The sequence below is a fragment of the Centropristis striata genome, chromosome 9 (assembly GCF_030273125.1).
Source record: "Centropristis striata isolate RG_2023a ecotype Rhode Island chromosome 9, C.striata_1.0, whole genome shotgun sequence".
Taxonomy (NCBI): Eukaryota; Metazoa; Chordata; class Actinopteri; order Perciformes; family Serranidae; genus Centropristis; species Centropristis striata.
The window spans coordinates 17,910,247-17,932,266 of NC_081525.1; the positions used below are offsets into that span (position 1 = coordinate 17,910,247).

Below are 22,020 nucleotides of genomic sequence, written 5' to 3' on the forward strand. Positions count from 1 at the left end.
AGCGGTGTGGCCACCAAAGGCTAAAATTTAGTTTCGAATTTCTCAAAAGCATTCAACACAAAACTTGCAGCTCTCCTGTATAAAAACAGAAGCAAAGAAAATATTGAATTTATAAATAAATAATTAACAATGAAATACTGCAGACTAATCAACAGAGACAGGTCTTTATTTGGCTTGAAACTATTCTTCCTGTGTTGGTGATTGTCCGTTTACAAGCTTGTGCGTTTTACACGGTGACAGAGGTGTTTGGTTCAGAGCGTGGTGGTGGCATGACGTGAAACGGGAGCGTTCTAAAAATAGCACGCATGTCACTTTTCATACATGTACGGTTTGTGGTTGTAAAAAAGGCCGCATTTTCTGTGAATATAGGCTACAAAACCGCTGACCTAGGTTCAGGGCAAAAAACTTTCTGGTAAGGTGTTGAGATCAAGCTGGATTATAGTTACTTTCATGAGATGAGGCAGGAGTGGAACTTTGGAAAGTTTGCTATACATTTCTGAGTACTCTAGCCCCTTTCATAGGGCTGTTTCATGACGGGACATTTACGGCTCTGTAACATCTCACCTCTACTATGAACGCTACCGAAGTGGGATGCCGGGATCAAGTGATCTGTTGGGACTGTTGGAAGCGGGACCACTATGAACGGGCCATCGGGGCGAAGCGGGATATTTGACGTCTAACACATGCCTCCCACTTGGTCCGACAGTCATCGAATCACTGTTCAGCAGCTGCACAGCATCTGCGGCCGCTGTCGCTAACTGTGCACAGCGCCCGCTGCTTATTGTAAACAAACCGGCATGCTAACTGTGCACCGAGTGTTTGGTGCTTGTTGTAAACAAACTGAACACATACTGCTGCAGTGAGGTAGAGTGGTCACCTACTGATCGGAATGTTGGTGGTTCGATCCCTGACCATGGCAGCCTACATGTCGAAGTATCCTTGATAGCAAGATACTGCTCCCGATGCTGCCTTCATCGGTGTGTGAATGAATTCCCAAACAGTCATATCCAATGGTGGCAGGTGGCACCAGTGTGACCTGGTAGCCTCAGCCACCTGTATGACTGTGTGTGTGAACGGGTGAATGAGCGTAGAGTGTAGTGTAAAGCGCTTTGGATAAAAGCGTTATATAAGTGCACTCCACTTTACCATACACATCCTACTGCTACAGAGCTAACTGTGTATCCTATTAGCACTGTGCTACTGTACAGCAGGTCTCTATCGTCTCCTCCCACCTCGTTCCGCGACACCAGACTGCACAGGTATCCAAGGTAGTGCAATCCTGTTTTGGGCAGCTGAGACAGCTAACAAGAATTTGTTCTTTCCTCTCTTCCACCGACCTGGAGAAGGTTGTCCATGCTTTTATCTCTTCAAGATTAGACTACTGTAATGCACTGTACTCTGGGATTAGCAAGGGAAACATTCGTAGGCTTCAACTAATACAAAAAGCTGCTGCCAGGCTTCTAACAGGTACAAAGAGAAGTGACCACATCTCTCCAACCCTGGCTGCCCTTCATTGGCTGCCTGTGAGTTTTAGAATTGATTTTAAGATTTTATTACTTGTTTTTAAAGCCCTGAATGGTCAGGCTCCTGCCTATATCCATGAGATGCTTTTACCCAACGAGCCTGAACGCTGCCTGAGATCCACCGACACAGCTTTGCTTCTGGTCCCGAGGTCCCACCTCATTACAAAAGGTGACCGGGCCTTCACTGTCCGTGCTCCACAGCTGTGGAACTCCCTGCCTGGCGATCTCAGGCAGGCAGCTCAGTGGCTTCTTTTAAATCTCTTCTGAAGACTCACTTTTATCGATTGGCCTTCTCTTAACTTTCTTTTATTCTATTACCTTGTTGTAAATGGTGATTTTAAATTTTAAATTTTTTAAGTCCAATGTAATTTCTTTTTTGTGGTTTTATTTTGTTTTTGTCAGTTAACTGTATTTTATATGTTTTTATATCTGTTGTACAGCACCTTTAAACTTGTTTTTGAAAGGTGCTATATAAATAAAGTTTTTATTATTATTATTATTATTTATTATCATCATGCATACAGGTTAAATGCTGCCCCCCGTTTGTGTGCGGCATGTGGCCAGGCATTACATATTGAACCTTTAACATTTGAATGAGCAGGGACTAAATATCAACAATAAAAGGACTTCCAGAGTGTAATGATTTTATGATGGCAAGTGTGCATGTGGGCCCCTGCAGCACGCACCGTGTCGGGCTCTAACAGCGGCTATGACGGGGCAGAACTAATGACATCAGGCTGATACATCACTAACTCCCTTAATCTACACATATCAGCGAGCTGTGGAGCGGTGCGTCTGATGACAGCAGAACATACAGTAACTGCCTGATTACCATCAATCAGCGCAGACAAAAGAAGGTCCTGTGACAGTGACCCCTTCCACCACAGTATGCTCACAATGCAGACAGAGCATGAGGCCTCGTTCTGGAGAGGCATGCATACAATGAAGGGACGGCCCGGAGAGAGTAGCGGAGGCATTCTGCACCACATTCCTCAGGAGACAGCAGAGCAGCTCCTCTCTGCACACAGGACACTTCAACACATCTCAACCTCAGTTTGGTTGCAAAGATGAGGTTTTCAAGGCGAATGCCACCAGCGCTGAGACACATGATGATGATTGAAAAAAGTACTAACACTTTCAGTAAAGCCTTTATTAAAGTAGCATACCAAGAATATCTAAAAATATGAAAGCTGCACTTGTTAATCGTAGCCTCTGTGCCTTCAGAGTTTTCTAATGCTAATAATGAGTAGTTAAAATATGTTCTTTTTGGCACATGAATTGCTGAAAACAAGCTGAGTTGATGATGAATCACACGGGCTTGTCAAAAATCTCTGACAATGCCTCAAATTCAATGAACTCCCTTTGCATTTCACACATTTTTGGGAAATTCTACAGGCTGCATCACTGATGTGCAGCTTTGCATGTAGGGTGGGATGGTGAGTAGAAATGATTGTTTCTTTTTTAAATTTTACTGTGACAAAACTCACTCAAAACAGATAGAAATAATGTGATCCATAAATAAAGGATAAAAGGAGTCACACACAATAGCCTTTAGACACATTGTGATTCAAATGTTCTGAGAGGAAACTAGACTTCTGTACTGCCTCTTGGACCATTTCAGAGAAAGAGCATTTCTATTGGCCGTCTGGTGAAAGCCTGATTAAATGGCAGAAAAATTTGCTCTTCCAACATTGTCAATAACTGCCTACACTGTAAAGTAACCCCCCGAAAAGGGAAGACGGACCATAGCAGAAGGCTTGTGAGCTCATGACTCAGTATTAGCCTGAACTAAGGTTGGGTCATTGTGTGCAAAACTCAATCGCCTTATCAACCGCAAAAGAAAACTGGCAAAAAAAAAAAAAATCGTCTATTAGCAACAATTTCTTGCCATCTATGAAACGCTTCACTGACGATGACACAGTTGTGTTCTATATCAGTGTGTTAATCTCAAAGGACTTTACTTTACTTTTTCCTCTGTATATCAAGGTCCCAATCACAATAGGGGGGTCTTTTATTCTTATTTTTTACCTTTTCCAGAAATCTGCCAACACCAGCTTCAAAACAATACATAGTCAACACCCAATCCTGCATCAAGATGACATATTTATATGAGTTGTTACCAGTTATGAGTTATTTTTACCTACTCAGATGGTTTTAATTTGAATAATGTTCGAGCCCCGAAGAATAAATGAATGATGAATGAATAAATGAATGTCCTAAAAAGCACACCTAACTTCATGCAGCAGAATGTTTTTGTTCTCTCATAACTAGTTGATTTATCTCCTAACCTCTTGGATACATCTTGTGACCACCTTGGGGGTCCTGAACTCAGTTTATTGCTGGATCATTTCAGCTCTACATCATCATCTGCCCAACCTACTAGAAAAGCATAAGTGTCACAATAAAGTTCCACGTATTCTCCTGTACAAGCAGACATTTGTTAAACATCTACACAGTGAGCTGCTGTATGGTAACAGTGTGTAAAAAAGGATTGTGCATGCAGCCAAACACAAGGACAAGGCAAACACAAGCACGCTCCCCACCTGCGACTGGTTTTAAGTGTTTGTTAAAGGTAAACAAATGCCCAGACACTAACGGCACTTGTAAATACTTAAAAATCACTCTGACAGGAGAGTAGAGTTTTATGTAAATACTGACTGAAGGAAGAACCGAGACGACAAGGATCAGAAGCATAAAGCAACACAAAGTCAAAAATAGACGCATATTTTGTGCCAAAAAGGTCGTAAAAACAGGGGGAAGACCACGAGAACCTTTCGATGGGAAGCCATGTGACGTCAGAGGGAGTTAAGTCCTGAACTGTCCTCTGACCTCCCTGGAGAGACAGAGGGAAAAACATGTCCTCTCACAGATCTGAATCTGAATATGTGAATGTTTGGTTTGTTACGCAGTCTTGTGACAGCAGCTTCTGTTTTTCCCAAGTCATGTCTTGGTCTTGGGAGACTTTGTAACCACTGAAGCACAACACACACACACACACACACACACACACACACACACACACAGACACACAGACACACAGACACACACGCAGGTCTGATGACACACATTCAGAGGAGGACTCAGTTTAAGAAAATAAAAAGTATGAAATCTGCACTCTATAGCAAAACATGAACCATCTTTACGATCACTTCTATGAACCAGACGTGTCAGACGAGCTAAGAGAGAAAAATAACTGTGTCATCCTCCTGTCGGACTGACACAGTTACCCGTGGTAAACCCGTGTTTGCTGACACTGTGAATCTGTACACAGCAGAGTTTGTTGCAGGTCTGACACGGCTCTGCTCAGGTATGTAAGGATAAACACTCATTTCTAGAATAAGTATATAGTATTCTTATAGGATTATTACAGAGCTCCTTTAGGATTACTAGTACTCTACAGCAAGTGTGAGCAGCAACTTTAAAGGAGTTTTTTAGCTATGCCACCAAACAACTAAACAGTTCAGTGACAGATCAGTTGATAAGGAAAATATCCGTAAATTGCAGCCCTTGTCTCAGTTAAGTGTTTAGTCTAGATTAACAAGTTTTTGCATGCATCTTAGGTGCAGCTGCAGAATTTTTTTTATCATTTTATTGCAAATTAACTTTCCATTTCAGTTATATTAAACAAAAGCAGGATGGCAGTTATGCCAACTATATCACACTTGATACCAGCTAGCCTATTCTATTTAAATATTATTAATATGAAAATGTGAATGACTGATTGTCAGGGCATAAAACATATGATCTGCTGATCTTTATGAATCAAGACTTGATGGTCAAAAGCACAGCCTTAAGTTGTGAAAAAAGACATTCGATTTATAAATGTAATGGAATCACAACCTTAAAATCAAAAGTCTAATCAAACGGTGGATTTATCTCCCTGTTGTTAGAGCGTGAACCAGTACTGACATGGTTATTTACAAGCTGCCAGCAGTCAAAGATGGAGATTATTAATAAGTTTTGTTCTAAAAATTTTACACATTCTCCAGGATCCTCTTTCAATCCAAGAGGAAACAGAAAATGAGACAGATATCTGAAATAGAAAAGCGAGAGACTGACAGAATGACAAGCATGTTCAGCTGTGGAGGAAAGAAATGCTGCTCGGCCTGCTCGCGTCTCACAACTTCCCAGCAAAATATATATTTAGTTGGCAAAGACATTTGCTAATTCTAGAATAATCTGTGCCATCCTGGGTCGTCCGGAGGATATTTCTATCTGCAGCCGCTTGCCTTTGCCTGGCGACGGGCTGCTGCATGGGAACGGCATGTGAAACTGGAGTCCGGTCTGCTCCTCAACCTTTGTCTCTCTGCTACAACATAAAGATGTGCCAAACAATGGACTCTGCATTACATAACAGACAATATTCCATCTTATATGTAATTATGGGGTTTTGACACCTTGGATGTGACCACAGTAGCAACATAAGAAAATTCAAAGGCACTTCTGTTGCTGTGACTCACTCAGTTCATATTAAATTGAAAAAAACATGTAGCTGATCTAGGGCTGGGCGATATATTGATATAAAAAAAATATATAGATATATTTTTAAATGTGATATGGAATTAGACCATACTGCATATATCGATATAGTTCAATTTTTTTCTTTCTTTATATATAAATGCTGCCCTTACTAGGGTTTGTCATATTTCGTTTTTTTTGTAATGTTCGTTATACTTTTCTCATATAAATATATTTATTTCAGAAAAAGACTGGCCTATTGTGACATGTCATATTTGGCTTTGACTTTGACTGAACATTTGCTCTCACTTTGCGATAAAAATATCAGAATATGTATATCATATCGATATTCAGCCTAAATATATCGGGACATGACTTTTGGTCCATATCGCCCAGCCCTAAACTGATCACTCCACCAAATGTGTTAATTGTCACCAGTGCTCACCTCAGTGCACATGGGATGAATTTTACACTGATGTTTAACTGTGTGATGCTTCACTCTGTATAAATAAACCAAGCACCAGTGTGATAAAACAGCCAGTCATGATGAACCTATCCAAGTCTTTTATCGTCCCTGGGAGTCAGCTGCCGAAGTCTACAAATAAGAAGCCAGGCTTGACCTCCGGATTACAAGCATTGCATATGTGACCGGAAAAACAACAAATGTGATGACACCTACACAGCGTCGTGGACGGGCACGAGGCTGAAGAGAAAAGTTCTGCGTGTTCCCGTTTTAACACCGATATGCACCACAAACACCACCTGCTTTCATTCTCATATTGTTAGCTCCTCTCTGTGATAGACACAGTCTGTGAGAAAAAAAAGGCCACAAGTGTTGTTGGTCTACAAATTCCTTTCTGTGTTAAAAAAGAAATGTGAAAACAACTTTGGGAGGAATGTCATTTATGTCCAGCCTCTCTGAGGGCCTGGTGCAGCATTTCAGAGTGAGGCCAGAAGCAGCTGACAGACGGACAGACACTCGCTTCTTCCATTATGTGTTGAATCCTATGGAAATAGGTCTCTATAAGTAGACTGACATCTCTGTCTCCGTACACATTTAGACAGCGTCTGGACTCATGGGTAGGGCTTGTCTTATTGTGAGTGAGTCGGGTCTACTGTGTAAGTGAATGGCCGCTATCAAACACACTGTGAAAGGACCAGTGTAGCATCCAGAACATAATCAGTAAAATGCCTCCAATTGCTCTCAGTTCAGTGATGCTATTCATGTTGAGAGCATCAGATTGCTTTATGGGATGCATTAAGGTTCAAAGTATTTACGTCTAACACTTGCCCGTCTGAGCGTTGACCACATACCTCGGCAAAGATTGGTAACACTTTATTTTGAAGGAATAGTTTGAGATGTTCGAGTGTTGGGTCAGTATGAAGCTATGGCCAGCAGATGGTTAGCTTAACTTAGCATGGGCAAGACTAAAAACGGGGGAATCATGGATGTATTATAAGATTTGGATGCCAGACCGAAAGATGGCGCCTATTCAGTCCAGTAAGAATTTCTCGTCTGGCGCATACAACAAAAAAAAGTTTCTGACTTCTGTGCTTGCTTCCACAGTTTGCAGCCTGCTTAATATGCCAGAAGTGATTCTCACACAAAGTTTCCAATCGGCCCATAGACTGTACATTGTAATGATGTCACAGATTTTTTGGGGCATTTTATAGCTTTATTGATAGTAGACAGACAGACAGTGAAGGGGGGAGAGAGAGGGGAAGACATGCGGGAAAGGGCTCTAGAGATGTTGATAAGAGCTTTAGAAGTAGAGGTGTGAATCAGCAGAGGCCCCATGATACGATTTTATCCCGATACTTGAGTCACGGTACAATATTATTGTGATTTTAAGCATTTTGCGATATAGTCAGTATTGCGATACAATACATTGCGATTTAACTGTTTAACTGCATTTTGTGTCCACAAAATTAAATTCAATCAAGAATTGTTTTAGTTTAGTTTTAATTGTTTGTTTTGTTCTACTTCAGTCTTTTTATTTCTCCACAATGAGAGTCAAACCCACAGACTGACCAACAAAGTATTCAGTTAAACTGAACTAAACTGATTTCAAACATGTATGGACGACAACAACTGCAGCATTTTCTCAATTTTAAGCTTCGCTGCTCTGAATTTTTTTGAATGAAACATGAAAAAAAGCTGAACTTTGGCATTATTTCGACAACTTCCCAACAAGAAATCCTGACGCCCATAGTGTATATAGATTCCTTAGATCTTCTGGTTTCATATGATACCAGTATCTCCAGTATATTACTAAAAGTGAGCCCGCTCCAGCCTCCGAAAATACTGACGGCCCGCTGGCCATGAATCAATATAATATTACCACGCAAAACATCGCGATACTATGCTGTATCAATTTTTTCCCCCAACTCTACCAATTACACAAAATAGATGTTGATAAAAGCTTTAGAAGTGCTGGCAGATGGATGTTGTTACCTTTTCACAGAGCCAGGCGAGACGTTTTCAGTCTTTGTGCTAAGCTAAGCTAACCAGCTGCTAGCTCTTGCTTCATATTTACAGTACAGACCTGAGTCAATTTTCCATTCTTACTCTTAGCAAGAAAGCAAATTTACCAAAATGTCAAACTATACCTTTAAAGTCACTAACTAACTTGAGTGCTGGTGTATCAACAGACAACAAAAGACCACGCAATATAATATGAAATATGTCTTATTAAAGAAGTTATGAGTGTTGACATGTGCTTTTCTTAATAGACTTTAAACCGTCTTTAAATCTGCTTACAACTACATCTCAAGTGTGTTGAGTAAATGTTTAAAAAGCGTTTATAAGTAAGGATGTTACCAAAAAGTGCTTATTAAACTACAAATACAAGAAAAGCTGTGAAATTACAGCAAAAGTTTGTGATTTCAAAAAGCTATGTCGAGAAATGTATGCAGCAAGTGGGCAGAGCCAGTGTTGTCAACTACATTTTTCTCTCTTTTTGAATAAGAATTGTGTAGATGTGTGGAAGGAAAAAAAACAATGGTGGCCCAGAGCTCGAGGCTGGTCCACTGAGTTTGGCATGTCCTGTTTAGGTAGCATTCTTCACAATATACACATTAAACAAGCAGCCTACAGCTGGGGCCGCTTCATCAACACACAGCCTGAGAACTGATGCAAAGCAATATCAAGGCATTTAATAAGTGATTATTCAGAAATATGGGTAATCTCTTGTTGGACTGAGAGTATGGATGGGAATAATTATTCCATGATTGATTAATGGTCATTAAGAATTTGGTCAATCACATGGAATTTTTAATCATTCCGTGTATTTTTCAATTTTAATTCCATCTCTGACTGCGTATCAGTACGCACTGAACTGAAACATGGCCGATCGTTCAGTTCTGCGGCCGTACGTCAATAAGCCAATGAGCTGAGAATTAAGTTGGATAAAGCTCCAGTGTGCAAACTGAAAGTATATGTGTGCAATAACAATTATAAAACACACAGAAATACAAGCATATTAATTTGATTAAAAACTAACATAATGTATCAAAACTTGCCAGCATGAATTACTAGGTTTTATTTATTTAAACTTATTTAAATACAAAACACACTTAAATATGCAAGATTACTGTAAAAACTAACCTCATGCCTCTTCGGGGGCTAAAACATGAAACATTGAACTCCTTGATGTTATCCTTACAGTTTAATCTCACTTGAGTTAGTTTTACAATCGACGGGAAGTCTCTTTTCAAAATAAAAGCATCCATTATCAAAACAGACTTTTGCATAGTACTCTATATATAGCTTTTATTTTGCCCATGTATGCATGTTTTTAAACATACTGGAGTTTGTATAAAAACATAGCCATTAATCGATTAATTGATCGTTAACATTATAGATGCTCGAGTTGGCAGGTTTCTTCCAAACGGCCATCCCTAACTGACAGCTGTAACGCTACCAGCTGGATGTTTGAACTTCCAGAACAAGGAGCAAGGTGGAAGCTGAAGACAAACATATTGTCTGCTTGTGAAAAAGAACACAGAAAACACATAGGGCCGAATGACACCGGATCAAGCAATGGCAAGTTTGTAACCTCCCCCCACCAAAAAACAAAAAAGAGCCATCATAATGAAAACACTGGGGGAAGCAAAATAACAGCGGGGTTCAGCGCATGTGAATAACCTTTCGGTGCTGGAAACACAGCTCACCCTTTCCAGAATAATTGAATTTGGTGTGCTTTGTGACCAAGTATAAAGGCCTCCCTTTGCTGAGCGGCAGGCCGGCCATGGCTGTTGCATAACAGAGCTAATAAAGGAGGCCTACAGGGCCCAGGATGGAGAGGAGGAGGCAGACACGTGGGAACTGCCTCTGTTCTGCTGCTTTGTCTGGGGCCGCGAGCAAGCAGAGCCCCTGGGCATTAGTGTAGGCATGCCTGACATAACGCTCATTCCACAGTAACAAAAAATCCCCACAGAAGTGCTGGGCTTATCTGCAGGAGCTGGCAGGGCCGCCCCGAGCTGCTCGAGGTATCCTCCGTCCTTAAAGACGTGACGGTCATCAAGAGTGATCTCGATGAGTACTGAGATGTTTACAGGTTTTCACTCATCACGGACAAGCTAAACACTTGAGTTTGCTCCATCAGTTTCCAAGGTATCTGTGCACCGCGTTCACACATCCATCTCATTTTTCACTACAAGCTGTCATCCAACCAAAACCATCAGGCTTCTGCAGACGTCCGATGTAACACACTTGACCTCCGAATGATACGCAGCTCCGTTACAGCACATCATGATCATCATTGACAATTATGGCTGAGCTCAATGGCTGTTGTGTTTTAGTGATTAGGCAATAATTCACCACTGACACGCCTCTCTGCAGGTCAGCAGCCCCGGAGGCTCCGACGACCCCGGCCTGTACGACACAACAGATCACAGGACAGCAGCACCTACACACGAGGTTAGGTATATACTGAGCTTTTGTTTCTCTCCGGCGTCAGTTTCAGAGGAGCTCCCGAGGCCTTCTGCAGACACAGATCATGTTATGCCCAAAATATGGAGAGTTTGATCCCTGCCAAATTAGGCGTGTTTCAGTCCCCTCAGCTCCACATCTGTCATGTCAGTCTCCAACACAAACTGCCACGGTCCAATGAATACAGAGCAGAGATCAACTGTATTTTACAACCAGTTATTTCAGATTAAATTCACACTTCCCATTAGGGCGAAAATCCTAATCACCAATATTTTGGTACAATATTGAGATCAAGATTATTTAACATGACTGCTCAGTGAAAGGGGGTTTCAAGGGGTTTAAGATATAATATATATATATATATATATATATATATATATATATATATATATATTTATATTAGAAGTGGGTGAGAAATCGAAACAGCATAGTATTGCGATATTTGGCGTGGCAACAGTATAACGATTGTGTCGGGGAGTTGTTGAAATAACGCTGCAAAGTTAGGCTTTTTTTAATTCATTCAAAAAAAATTCAGAGCAGTGAAGCTTAAAGTTGAGGAAAGTTTGAGAAAATGCTGCAGTTGTTGTCGTCCATACATGTTTGATATCAATTCAGTTCAGTTTGACTGAATATTTGTTGGTCAGTCTGTGGGTTTGACTCATTGTGGAGAAATAAAAAGACTGAAGTTAGATGAATAGACTGAGAATTTCCTCTTATTTGACAAAACAATTATTGATTGAATTTAATTTTGTTGACATAAAATGCAGTTAAATATATTGTATTGCAATACTCACCATATCGCAAAATGCTTAGAATCGCTATAATATCGTATCGTGACTCAAGTATCGGGATAAAATCATATTGTGGGGCCTCTGCTGATGCTGATTCCCAACTCTAATCGATATATATTTTAATAAATACATCAAATATGTTGTAGTGCACTGCCACAACTTACTGAACTCTATTCAACATTTGGGGAAATTATATGTTTAATGTATTACAGTCACTAACTCTCTGTAACTGGCTGAAAGACAAAGAAAGAGCATCATTCTGAGACTGAATGCGACATAATAATCATTTTATCTCCATTATCTTGTTGTTGTTTTTTTTACAATCGTTAGAAGTCAATTGAAGTCATCGGATATCTCATTTTGTGTAGGAAAAAAAGGAAAAGGCCGCTGAGGGCTGATTTCTGAAAAAAATTAAAATAAAATATTAACAGATCAACAGATATTCAGATCCAGTAAAGTCTATAATTCAAGCTAACATCAGCTAATAATATGAGTATCCAAAGCTGTCCAAATATTTTTATAATAAAAAAAATATGGTAAGATTAGTGTCAACTTTGACATGTTTTCTTTTTCTTTCTTTTATTTTTACTATTTTCTGACATTTTAAATCAGTTATGAAATATTTATTAGTTAATAGTAATAATCATAACAATAATAATACATTTGTTTTCTATAGTGCTTTTCTGAACCCTCAAAGAGGCTTTACAGACAGAAAAAGTAAAAAAAAATAAAATAAAAAAAAGTCAGTGATTGTAGGCGGATTTGATTAGTTGCATCCTTAGATAAGAAAATCATCTCACATACTAAACAAACTGTTTATTCACAATGATGTCACATTTATATATATATATATATATATATATATTGCTGATGTTGGCTTGAATTATAGACTATAATTGCTCTGAATTTCTATTGATCTATTCATATTTTTTCTTTTTTTCAGAAATCAGTCCTAAGAGGCCTTTTCCTTTTTTTAAAACATTTTATTTTAATCCTACCCATGTGCTTTCTATTTTTTCCTCATTTAAATTATTTTATTTATGCCATTTTAAATGATTGTTATTTGACTTTGTATACGGTGTGTGAGGTTTCAATGTACTATATGATATTAGTATACAAGCAATAAATACAGTATAAAAAAGATCACTTCACACCTCAGTGTCTGAAACAACTATTAACGCCTCCACCTGACTACATTTGTTTCATTTCTCTGATTGCATGTGACACATCTGAGGAATCTGCTCGCACTCACTTTGTTTCTAACTCTGCAAGTCTCATGAAGCAGTATGTCACACTGCGTTAAAGCCTGTAACTCATGATGATGAAGCCCTGTAATAACATGTGGTAGATACCAGACAACAATCCTTAAACTATCAGCCTTTGATTTTTAGTTGTACTTAAAACAAAACAGCTGCCAAACAGCGGCCATGACAGGGGAAACTATGAAACTCTTATCATCGCTGCATTCATCTCTCTGCTCCTGACATCCACATCAAGCTTTAGTGGCATGCAAACAGTCCATTAATCTGCAGCTGATGGACAGAAGTACCCTTTTTTTAAAGAGCAGCAGCAGCTCTGACTGAACGGCTGACACCTTTTTGTATCTGTTGCATGTTAGCAGAAAGTCAACTTTAGTGCTGTATAGTACTGTGATTTATTGGAAAGTCAGTATCAGGTGGTGACAGAAGACATTCCTCTGGCCTAGATAACCTATAAATCACTGCGCAGCACCAGAACAAATGCAGAGAACATTCTTTAGTCATGCAAACGAAAAACCCCAGATCCCCCTTCACACGCTGACGACTAGAAGATCTTGTGAAGCTGCTATCAGCTCCACATAACAATGCTTAATCAACTTGCAAGGAGGAGGAGGAGGAGGAGGGGGGCATTCAAGGAAATCAGGTTTTTCTTATCTAGATTACATGCAGCTACTACATTCCCACTGCTATAATCAGCTGCAACAAATCTGGATTTAAATGTTGCACAGGAAGAGAGGTTGAAACTCAACCGTACTTGAGAGCGTTGTTTTTGTCGGGCACTGTGAATTTCTGCCTTTCCCTCATATTGCAGTAAAGTTAAAATACTTGCTATAATTCCCAGTAATCTCACAAAGTCTGCTTTGAATGCCTGATTGAGCTTGTTTCTGGGCTGGTGAAATCCCAGTCCCCACAAAAGCACATCCTTGCAGCTTTCCCAGTGGCCCAACTAGCATTCCTAACATATTTTCACAAAGATTTCTGGGAGTTGGAGTTTTTAAAGCTCTCGCTGTACTACGCTCCATTGTCAAATCCAGTGAAACACACATTATGGGGATCAACTGCAACATTATGGAGCAGACTTGAGAGCTGACACACTTACAGGACATACAGGAGGTGTCTGTGTATTTAAAGGAAAGGGGAGCTGAATAACAATAGCTCACTGTGTTAGGTGTGTGAACCAGGAATGTTTCAGGTCACTGGAAGTCATAAATCTCCTGATCTGACTGATGAGTCTGAATGATTGAGTTCTGACATCAAGTTTCTCTTGACAGAGTAGTAAAAAGTGACAGGGTTTTAATGTGAACACAGGCTGCTGTAACACAGCAAACCGGAAAGGCTGGGCTGCTGTCTTATTCCATGTCAAACATCTGTCAGACTTTAACTTTTAAAGATTGGGAGAGTTTAAGTGTGAGCTGCTGCTGCACGGTAGGTGACCAAGGGCGTTACATCCCGTGTTTGTATGGGGACTCTTCAAGAGGTGGGGAGGCCACAACTGCTGCCAAATCTCATCTGATTCATCGGTCGTGGCTACAATATCTACCGCAACCTTGTGTCACATTAAAGGGGATGGTAATTTACTGCCATGGTCCCCAAAACACAGCAGTAGTGGCCCTGCTCCGTGCAGCCGCCCTGACATCCCCCTGCAGTAAGTTATGGTAGTTTATCAGAAGGACTTGTTGAATTAAAAGTGTGATGGTGTGTGTGTGTAATCCCAGTGCTCCCAGGCCTTCAGCATACCTATCTCTGGGGTCAATCCATGAAGTTTGCCGGGTGTTGTGGTCGATAAAAAACACTCTTCCATCGTAATCCCGGGCTTCCTCCCAGCCCGCGGGCAGCGGCAGCTCCGAGCTCTCTCTCCGCTTACCGCCGCTGACCCACGGCATAGCGTCGGGATGGTGAGAGGGCTGGAGCCCTCTGCCCTGCTTTTATCCCCCCGAAAAAGTCGCTCTTCACTGCATTACAACAAACTCGACCTCGACGCACTTGTCGGCGCACAGAATGGAGAGGCAAATACGAAACTTTCCACCGAGGTTGTCCGCTGAAAACGTCCCGCTGGAGGTACATCCACGTTTCTTGTTCTTACAACCCCCCCAAAAAACAGTACGGCGGTGCTCTCACGGTCCTCGGTCCTCCATGTTCGCCTCCTCCACCATATTTCATTCCTCCGTGTCCATATTCGGCTAGAGGTGATTTGCATAAACGGTCGGACGTACGACTGAGCGAGCTGCTCCGTCCAATAGGAGAACTTCAGAGCCCAACACTTCAGTAAAGTGTATTATTGTCGCTGTGAAAACATGGCTGATAACATTTATTTTAATGTTTTACCTCAGCCTGCAGCAGAAGACGAAAAAATATATTTAGCTCAAGTTATTGTATAGTTGTCAAACAGCAACCTGTGGATTCACTCGATATCACTGCCCCCTAACTTCATTTTAAAAATATTATTATTATTATTATTATTATTATTATTATTATTAACTTTATGTCAATGGCCAACTACAGAAAAACAGGTGAACAGTTTACACGAGTTTAACTTTAAATCTATGGACAACTCCCCCTGAACACAGTGACAACCCGTGGTTTGTTGTTGACTGGAGTGGAATTGAGTGGTACAACAGCGCCACCTGGGGCCAGATTCACAAAGCATTCTTAAGAAATAAAATGCTTCTTAAATGCCACTTTTTTCTTAACTTTGCTCTTAAGACAAAACGTAAGAAGATTTTGTATTCATGAAGAAATTATTATCTTTTCTTTAGTCTTTTTTTTTTTAACTTTCTTCTTATTTTTTTTCCCTCAGATAGAACTTGAGAACAAATGAGAATCTTGAAAACAAAGTTGTTAGATTTCCTCTCATATTTCTTCACAACTTTAAGAGAAGCCCTCACCAGTCCTAAAACAGCTACAGTGGAAAGGAAAGTCTTGATTTGTATTTACTTGAACACATTTGTATGACATTTATTTGATTTCTTTAATATTTAGTTTAACAAATTTTGTCCATTGAAGTTGGTCGGAGTAGTTTTTGTGAAAGTATTACATAAAGCTTATTCTGGCAGTTTTCTGGTTATTCTGTTATTCTAGTTATTGTGGACTATTCCTAGATTACACTACAATGTACTCTTAGTAAATCACAGAGGCAGTTGTTGTATTTGATACTACTAAATTAATGATCTAGTGAACTTAAGTTAAAAATCTAAGAACTTCCTAAGTGAGAAAACTAAGAAGTTCCTAAGACATACGACAACTCTTAGGAAAAAAATGGTGAATAGCATTTAAGAACATTCTTAGGAACATCCTATTTTTTTTCTTAAGAATTTTCTTAAGTTTTATCTTAAGGACACTTTTGTGAATCCGGCCCCTGGTGTCTGCAATAGATATAGCAGCATGTACAACACCCACTGCTGCCTGCCACCATCCTCAGAGAGGCAGGGACGGATGAGGCCCAGCCTGGGGCCCAGAGTGGCAGCAAGGCCACCCTGGCCTTCACATGCAACAACTCACACATAACGACCATGAAGAGGTGCAAAATGACTGCAAAGACCACAACGAAAGAGACAGTCAGGTGGCTTAGGACCAGATTTAAGAAGAATGAGGACATGTTGGACAAAAGCACCAACATTTTTCCACATGCTCTCTATCACCATAAGTTTAAATTTTTGGTGGGAGCCACTTCATCAAGTTGGCAGATTGGAGATGGCAGCCATATAAAGTCTATGAGAACCAATATATTTTTCAAGCCACTCAGAAAGTCAATCTTGGTGTCAAAATATAAATTTTCTGGGTCAAGGAATCATTTAAAGCTATTGAGAATATCACTAGATGATTATTTGATCAAATAAATATGTTCATTTTGACCATATATTTATGTAATTTCCAACTCAGTTCCTAAGCAGTCGGACATATACAGTATTGATACAGGTCATATACAGTGCATAAATTCTGAAAAATTAACATATCTATTTGATAAAATAATCATCTAGTGATCTAGAAAATGTATATTTTGACACCAAGATTGACCTTCTAAGTGGCTTGGAAGATATATTGGTTCTCATTGGGGGGTTTTTATGGCTGCCATCTCAGATCCGCCATCTTGATGAAGCATGTCCCCTTTATTTTGCTAAACCGCCTGACTAAGACACAAAAACACTACAAAGAGACATAAAACAGCTGCAAAGAGACTCACAATGACTAGTCTATGAATAGAGGCAAAACAATAAAAAAAAATGCACAAGGTGAAGTTAAAGTGAAAGTGAGGGTATGTATGTATGTGTATCTGAGTCCATAGCCCATCCCCATACTATATACCATATTCAGGGTTTTTTTGTTATCAATACTACTTCATTTTTATTTATTCATTTGTTTATATTTTTTATGTATTTATTTCTGCATTATTTTCATCTTATTTTTTAAAATAGTTTTAACATGTTTTCTTATACCTTTTTGGTGAGAGGAAGAAGGATGGGAGGGACAATAGGTAGAAAAAGTTTGCTCTGTTGCATACATTAATGTCTTGCTGTTTGATTTGCTGTAATTTGCAAACAAAAAACTAATAAACATGTGTTAAAAAAAGATGCAAAAAAACTACAATGAGACACAAAGCAACTACTATAAGAAGGGGAAAACTAATATAGCTTAACAATATCAAAAATACCAAAACAATTGAAAAGTGACACAAAACAACCACAGACAGACACAAAATGACAGAAAATGACCACTGAGAGATGCAAATGATCAAAGGACTAAATGCCAATAATTACAAAGTTACTAAAAAAAACACACACAGAAAAGCAAAATGATAACAGAGAAATCCAAAACAACAACAAAAAGTGGCTAAACAACTAAAATCTGTGTCTTCTCTTCTCTTCGCATGACTGTGCCCAGGATCCCACTGACTCTTAATAAGCCCAAGAAGAGAGGTCCCTAAACTGTTTATGTACATTGAGACATCTTGACTTGTCAGATCAGGAAAAGAGCAGGTGTAATTGATCACATGAAAAACGGCTGCATTCCATTTAGGTGAGCTGACACCTGGTCCTGGTATTGTATTGTGAGTACTGGCTTCCTGTCATAGCTTACTGGGACACTTAATATCACTGAGCCACCGTTAAAAATTTGTTTCACTGGTGCCTTTCCTGCTAGGATATCTGTTACCCTCAGATGCATAAAAGCTAAAGATTCATTGTGTTGAAATTTTTCACCATTTGAACGCTGTATGTACCACTTAAACACAAGAAACTGAAATGATAGGTCGATCCAGTTTTGAGGCTGTTATTATTTCAGTATACAGGTGCATTTTAATAAATTAGAATATGATGGAAAAGTTAATTTCCAGTAGTTCAAGTCAAATAACCCCAACCAAGTATTGAGTGCATATAAATGGACATACTTTTCAGAGGCCAACATTTCCATATTAAACATCTTTTAAAATTGGTCTTTTGTAATATTAAAAATTTTTGAGACACTGAATTTTAGGTCTTCATTAAATGTAAGACGTAATTAAATAAATTAAGACATTAAATGTTTCATTCTGTGTGTAATGGATCTATATAATGTGTTATTTCCAGTTTTTGAGTTGAATTACTGACATAAATAAACTTTTCTATGATATCCTAATTTATTGAGATGTACCTGTATATTGTGCTTACATGGTGCATCAAATTATCACAAACTGATAATTCGAATATACAGTTCACAAGATAAAAAAACCCAAAGTGGGTTAGTCTGGTCCTATGGAATTGGGGTGTGTAATTATGAATGCTCTTTGTGCCTTTTCTTATTCTTCCTGTTTAAATGATATTATTATAATTTGATCAATCTTTACAGTATGGTAAGTTCTGCTTAAGACCACTTAGGGTCCCTGAGGACATGTTGGGACCAATTATTTGTCCCTTACGGCTATTTTATCATTATGGACAAGTTTTTCATTCATTTTTTTTAACATATAATTCAGGAGCTTTGTTGACATCTATCTGTGACCAGCAGGAACTGCAACAACACTGATTAAACTCATTTCCTCATAGTTTTCTTAAGGTTTTGAGGAGGTGATTGAAATTCAGTGTGACGTAAAATTCAAGTGGAATTTTCATTGAGGGGAATTTTTGTTGCCAGACAGGTCACATTATGACACGTACACTCCCCAGAATCAAATCTGGGTCATTAAAATAGATGACTTTCTAAAAGTTATGGTTATGGCGGAAAATGTGTCTTTTTTCTGGTGGGGTTTGGTATTGCCAGTTGTTCCAGTTGCTGCTGCAGACTGAAACCAGTGCACCTGACTGTGTGCGTGTGTGTATATGTGTGTGTATTTTCATGTGTGCAGCCAAGCAAACTGTCAAGACGTCAGTGCAGTCAGCTGAACAATTTATTCTCCAGATGAGGAGGAGGAGTTTAGCAGGCTGGGGATTTTATCTGTGCATTTTTGTTTGTGGTTGTGTGTTCATCTGTGCATGTGTTTACGCCTGGGAAACAATTTCTCACATCAGAGCTTTGATCTATCGCCTCCTACGATCATTTCCCACAGGCTATGTGCTAGTGTTCATATGAGAGTGCACAATAAGCGGCACTGTTGTTTCTCTTTCAGTCACATGCAGCTAAAAGCCTGACTGTGACAACAGCCGTCACAAACTTATGAATATAATCCATTCTTAAAAAACTGTCATGCATTATCACTTACTATGTACTACTCTATGTATCATCATTAATAAAGCTGATGTAATGGCCCTTACATAATGTTATTACATGGTTAATCAGGGAATGAAGTTGAAGGCAGAGGCGTTTCCACAAGTTTCCTGGAAGACTGCCTTTAATATATAGTAATAAAAACTGTGTTTATGACTGTAAAGAGTGGATATTTTGTGGACAGCAGTGAGTGCTCTGAAAATATCTTCTAATCTTAATCACACAGATTAAATAGCTGATAATTTATAGCTTCTCTAGAGGCTGCACAGTTAACGAGAAGCTTATCTTTGTCTGGCATTTATAAATAATAACTTGACTGTGCTGCTCATTTGTCGGCTTATTTATACACAGGGAGGACACACAGGATGCACCCAAAATGGACATCAATGGTTCTTGCATAAAAATCCACATTATAATATCCTGTCTACATTTAATTTCGTCCCCTGCGGCGTGCTGTTGACACTGGCCATGTCTGCCTCTGCCCCCGCTGCCCATTGGCACAGCAGCTGGAGCAGGAGGGCCGCAAAGGGGGAGGGCCGAACGGGGCCCCCCTCTCCTCGCTCCAGCAGAAGATGTGTGCTCCTCTGAGTGGGAAACTGTTTGTGAAAGAGCTCAGAGCCTGAGCCGGTCAACTCTAATTATCAGGTGTTGCGAGGCAGCTTTGGACGTCCGCAGGCCTCTTCCATCTGCCAGAGAAGAAGAAGAGCTCTTGTGGCTCTGCTGAAGTGTGGAGGCCACAGAGAGAGAGAGAGAGAGAGAGAGAGAGAGAGAGAGAGAGAGAGAGAGAGAGAGAGAGAGAGAGAGAGAGAGAGAAGGAGAGATGGACACGTGCGCCTGCGCTTTGGAGCTGCTGGGGATGCTGGTCTACCTTGGAGCATGGCTGTGCGCTTTAGCCACCACTATCTTACCGCAGTGGCTGACCATGTCCACTGCTCTGCTGCCGGTGGAGAGCTACGAGCTGGGCCTGTGGGAGACCTGCGTGGTCCAGGATGTCGGCGGGATGGAGTGCAGAGCTTATGACAGCCTGCTGGGCCTTTCCAGTGACCTCAAACTGGCCCGCATCCTCATGTGTGCCTCCCTCACTGTGGGCATGCTGGGAATGTTGGTCTCTATTCCTGGACTCCACCTGATCAACAGCTGTAAAGAACGCGGATCCTGCAGAACCAAGAGGACTTTAACCGTCATGGGAGGCGTGCTGGGGATGATCTCTGGAGTTCTGTGTCTGATCCCTGTGTCCTACATGGCCCATTTGGCCGTGATACATTTCTTTGATGATAAAGTGCCCGATGTGGTGCCACGATGGGAGTTTGGCGATGCCCTGTTCTGCGGCTGGGCCGGAGGGTTTCTTCTCATAGTGGCTGGGCTCCTCCTGGTCACCTCCTGCTCGTGTTCACAGGTGGAGCCTCAGCCCGTGCTGCAGCGCAGATACCAGGTCATGAATACAGATGTTTCCTACAAGAAGCGCACAGAGTACGTTTAAAGGACCAGTCAGAAAATAATCACCTGACAGCACGACACAATCACCTGTAGAACTGCACTTCAAACTGCTTTAAAATAATGTAAATATCTGGTTTTGTATCAGAGACCACATCCTGTGTAAGGGTTGCTTTATCGTTTGTGTTGATCAAATGTTTTGTAGAACAAATCCTCTGTGAATTTTAAAGTTATTTTGAATGACTCACCTGCCAACATCACATTTTAAAAGAACCTGCTGTGATCAGTGAAAATGAATATTTTTTTAAAGAAATGTTTTTAAAAATGCTTTATATTCTTTATTCTGGGGGGTTTTCAGGATCTTTCTCTCATCAGTACAGACAAAGAAAACATGCTTTGCTTTTAAAATGCTGTGATTGTAAATTATTCTTTATCTTTATTAAAAAATATAACATATGTAATTGGTACATTCTTACAGTTCAAACAGGACTGAAAAAAAGAAATAAAAGTTAAACCAGGTTACTAGTTTTATTACTTTAACACTGATGTCTATACTGTAGATTTGTGTCAGAGGTATCAAATTATTTTGCCATTGATTATAAGTTATTCTTAATACTAAAACATAGAAAAAGCATACATTATTCTGTGCCTGGTTATGTTTGCTTATGGACATGCACATTCAGATGATTCACATAAAGATTTATATGGAAATTCTCTTGAAAACTTGTCTCTTTTTTCACGTAAAACAAAGGTGTCATTTACAGTCATGGAAAAAAATTATTAGATCACCCTTTTTCTTCAATTTATTGCTCATTGTAATGCCTGGTACAACTAAAGGTAAATTTCTTTGGACAAATATAATGATAACCACAAAAATAGCTCATAAGAAATTTCAGAGTTTGCATGTTCTCCCCGTGTCAGCGTGGGTTCTCACCGGGTACTCCGGC

General features: G+C 39.8%; 2 protein-coding genes across 2 annotated transcripts in view; one reads left to right on the top strand and one right to left on the bottom strand.

Annotated features, from left to right (window-relative positions):
* wwc3 (WWC family member 3) overlaps nucleotides 1–15,119 on the bottom strand; it is a 44,375-nt gene extending 29,256 nt beyond the window's left edge. The window contains exon 1 of the mRNA XM_059341804.1: nucleotides 14,702–15,119. Within this exon, the coding sequence (XP_059197787.1) occupies nucleotides 14,702–14,847 (146 nt within the window). The 5' untranslated portion in view covers nucleotides 14,848–15,119. The remainder of the gene's footprint in view (nucleotides 1–14,701) is intronic.
* Nucleotides 15,120–20,459: 5,340 nt separating this feature from the next.
* On the top strand, nucleotides 20,460–21,784 carry LOC131978098 (putative claudin-24). The gene has a single exon (XM_059341616.1). The coding sequence runs from the start codon at nucleotides 20,460–20,462 to the stop codon at nucleotides 21,117–21,119; it is 660 nt and encodes a 219-aa protein (XP_059197599.1). The 3' UTR covers nucleotides 21,120–21,784.
* The last annotated feature ends 236 nt before the right edge of the window (nucleotides 21,785–22,020 follow it).